This window comes from Aegilops tauschii, chromosome 1 (genome assembly GCF_002575655.3).
Source record: "Aegilops tauschii subsp. strangulata cultivar AL8/78 chromosome 1, Aet v6.0, whole genome shotgun sequence".
NCBI classification, from domain to species: Eukaryota; Viridiplantae; Streptophyta; class Magnoliopsida; order Poales; family Poaceae; genus Aegilops; species Aegilops tauschii.
The window spans coordinates 280,964,990-280,968,793 of NC_053035.3; the positions used below are offsets into that span (position 1 = coordinate 280,964,990).

Consider the following 3,804-nt stretch of genomic DNA (forward strand, 5'->3'; position numbering starts at 1 on the left):
ACACTTGTTCAACATTTTTTTCAAATGCTTGATTAACATTTTTTAAATACTTGTTCAACATTTTTTTCAAATTCATAATTAAATATATATATATATATATATAAGATAAAAAATTCAACATTTTTTGAAATACGTTATTAACAATTTTTCTAAACATGTTCAACATTTCCCGGATGCTTGATTAATATTTTTCAAATATTTATTCAATATTTTTCCGAATGCTTGATCAACATTTTTTCAAATACATGTTCAACATTTTTTAAATGATTTTTAAACATTTTTCTAATACTTGTTTAAAATTTTCGGAATGCTTGATTAACAATTTTCGAACAGATGTTCGACATTTCCAAATATTTTTTTAGACTGTTTTTTATAATAAATATATTTAGAATTTTTTTTAAGCATAAAAATAAAGCAAAAAACGAAAACAGAAAACGTAAAATTAACAGAAAAAGAGGCTGTAGCCCTCCCGCGCGCGTGGGCTGGCCCATCTCCTTCAGCGAGACTAGTTTTTAAAGAGAAATCAAGGTTTCCTCTATCCTCTTTACCGTCTTCCCCCACCTGCCCCTAGGGTTAGCTTTGCTCGTTTCAGCCGCCACCCACAATCCCCTCCCAATCCCCCCCCAATCCCTGCGATTGTCCTCATCCGAGTCCTCCTCCTCAATTTCCATGGCACTCATCTTGAACGGAGATGGTACATGCTCCATGGTCTACCCCGAGGGCACCACGCCGATCTGGCTCCGCCCGGCTGACCGCCCCAAAGCCGATCCAACACTTTCCCCACCCAAGTCGGTCCTCCTCGACACCTTGGGGTACGTCGACGACGAATGCAACGACACCACGGCCGAGCACGTCGCCGAGGACGGCAAGTGCATCCAGGTGACCTTCTGGATGTACCACCCGCCGCTAGTCTCGTATTTTACCATCCACTCCCCCGGCCTGAAACCTGACGCGTACCCGGAGATGCCAAAGATTCTGGCGACGGACGGCCACCTTGCGCTGCTCCGCATCCCCCGCTTACCAGTAAACCCCTTCAGCGATCAGCCCGCTAACCAGTTCTTCATCTACCGGGTCGGCAGCAGCACTGGCGAGAAGCAGCCGTCGCTTCGTATGCTCCCCAACCCCTCTAAGCTCGTAATTCGCGACCGTAATGTTGGTTTCCTGAACTACGGCACTCGCGACCAGGCCGACTATAGGTTCTTCGCTGCTGCGTTCTACGCAGCGCACCCACTCAGACCTGGCGGCTCCGTGAAGTTCTATATCAACCTGTTCGACTCAGAGACCTGGGAATGGACCAGAAAGGAGGTTTTTGTCAATTCACCTGACGCTTACCGTTACAGGATCACAAACAAGGTGATCACTATTGGAGGACAGCATGGCTCAATTGCCTGGGTCGACCTCTCACATGGTATCCTCATCTATGACGCGCTCCTGCACAACAATATTCTCCGTTACATTCCGTTGCCGCCTTCGGAGTTGCCCGACCCCAGAATCAACTCTGTGCGTGACATGGCTGCCGTAGATGGCTGCCTCAAGTATGTCAGCATGAGCTACCCTCCTTTGACCCAAAGCAGCACTAGCTACTACTTCGGAGATTGGAAAGCCAAGGCATGGAAGATGGCAATGCATCCTTCAGGGACCTGCCCAATTTCAAGGCAATGGAAGGAGGACTACCATCTCAGAGCTTCGGAGATCATGATTGATGACCCGAGCCATCTTGAGCTGCTGCCTGATCTGCCCAACAGTTTTAACAAGAAGCAGGTCCTGACGAAGCTCCACACAGGCAGTCCTGCTGTGAGCTTGCATGATGATGGCATTGTTTACATCATGACCAAGGTTGAGTTCTCAGATCGCAACGCATGGGTGCTTGCTGTCAACACGAGCACCAAGGCTCTCCAAGCCGTGGGTGAGTTTGACGCTGAAAGATGCATGGGTTTCAGTTACACGTACACTCAAAGTGGGATCTCCAAACATATGGGTGTTGAGTTAAAAGAAGATCAACCCCATAATGAGGAGGATTTATGGACTACTGTCTCTTACAAGAAAAAGGGAAAAAGATGTACTTCAGCAGGTAATTTGCCCCCCCCCCCCCCTTTCTTTTTAAAAGATGCAGCCTGCAATTATGTCGCGCTAATGCACGCATATGTCTGTTTTGTTGTAGAAATGCCTTTGATAGTGCAATGTTGCTTAATTATGACTTTACAGACTTATTTGGTATTCCCTCCGTTCGGAAATTACTGATCTGGTTTCACTTCAAATTTGAACTAAAACCACGCAAATAATTTCCGAGCGGAGGGAGCATTTCTGTAGACGTTAACTTTGCTAGAATGCTGCTAGGTTAGGGAACCATTAATCTGAGGCTTCTTGTGAGCAAACGAAGGAACAGCTCAGTAAACTGATAAAAATACTATATATATATATATATATAAAACCTGGACATGGATGAAGAAGCCGGGACCTTTTTAACTTCAGGACATGTATAGCAAAATTCTTAAGTAGTTCTTTGTTAATAAGTCACAAAAGTAGCACCAATCACATGTACTTCTGCCATTTGCTTGCTGTTCTGTAGCTAGAAGCTAGAAATCGTATATGTAGGACTGTTGCGTTATGATCAATACTGTCAGGTCAACAAAGCGTATGGCACTCCTAGGCCTAGGAACCCCATATAAGTAGCATCTACTACCTCCGTCTCGGTGAATAAGTCATTCGCGTAGTTCTAGTTCGACGATTTAACTATCTAAATATGTATTATATGTGACAAAAAATATATATTTAGAAACTACATCCGTGTAGAAATCTAGTGATATACTTTTCATGACATATAACACATATTTAAATCCTCAAATCGATGACCTAGAACTACGCGAATGACTTATTCACCTAGACGAAGGTAGTAGCTTAAGATGTCTTTGCACTGATATTTTCAGTTAAACATTGGCTTCATTTCTTTCCAGGGGGCAATGGAAAGATGCTGGGCCGAGGGATGTCCACCGGTGCTGGCAACAGAGGACAGCACATGAAGTTGTTGGCTGGCAGTGGCATGGCTCAGGGGTGTGGCTCAGGGGTGTCGGGTGCTGGCAAAGTTGTTGGTCCAGCGGATGCCATTCACGGGAGGCAGGCAGTAGAGAGGTCATGAGGGCAACATCAGGCGATAATATTACAGCAACGTTTGTTGCTCGTCTCCTTTTGGTGTTTACGCAGAGCAATGCAGTTTACTTTATCTCTATCTCCTCGAGGGAGCGGAACAACACCATTATCTGAATCGTGAATGAACTGCTTGTAGTTGCATATCGTCTACTGCCATGAAGGTTATGAATATTTTTGCTGCTCTCGTGTGCTATATATGGTAACCTTACTATAATCTTGTTGGCTGCTTTTTTGGGGAGTTCTCTTTATATTGGCATGTTTCCTGAACCTATTTGCGGTATGTTTTGATCTGTATTTTGCTTTTCTTTTCAATCCGTGTAGTATATTTTTCTTGTAGATTGTACATGAGAACTCTAGTTCCATTGTGGTTTCAGATAGTCTACATTATGGGAGAAAAAAGAAATAAAGTGCCCCAATGGCAATAAGCCAATAATATTACAGCAACGTTTGTTGCTCGTCTCCTTTTGGTGTTTACACACAGCAATATAAGTGTGCTTTGCTTGCACCTCCTTGATTAAGAGGAACAACAATATTATCTGAATCGTGAATGGACTGCATATAGTTGCATATTGTCTGCTGTCATGAAGGTTATGAATGTTTTTGCTGCTCTCGTGTGTATGGTAACCTTAGTATAATCTGGTTGGCTCCTGTTTTGGG

The 3,804-nt window shown here is 43.8% G+C and overlaps 1 protein-coding gene across 1 annotated transcript; it reads left to right on the plus strand.

Moving 5' to 3' along the window:
- The first annotated feature begins 464 nt into the window (after window positions 1–464).
- On the plus strand, window positions 465–3,361 carry LOC109777594 (uncharacterized). Its single transcript, XM_020336210.4, has 2 exons — window positions 465–2,071; window positions 2,955–3,361. The coding sequence occupies exons 1-2, from the start codon at window positions 670–672 to the stop codon at window positions 3,134–3,136; spliced, it is 1,584 nt and encodes a 527-aa protein (XP_020191799.1). The 5' UTR covers window positions 465–669; the 3' UTR covers window positions 3,137–3,361.
- Window positions 3,362–3,804: the final 443 nt, after the last annotated feature.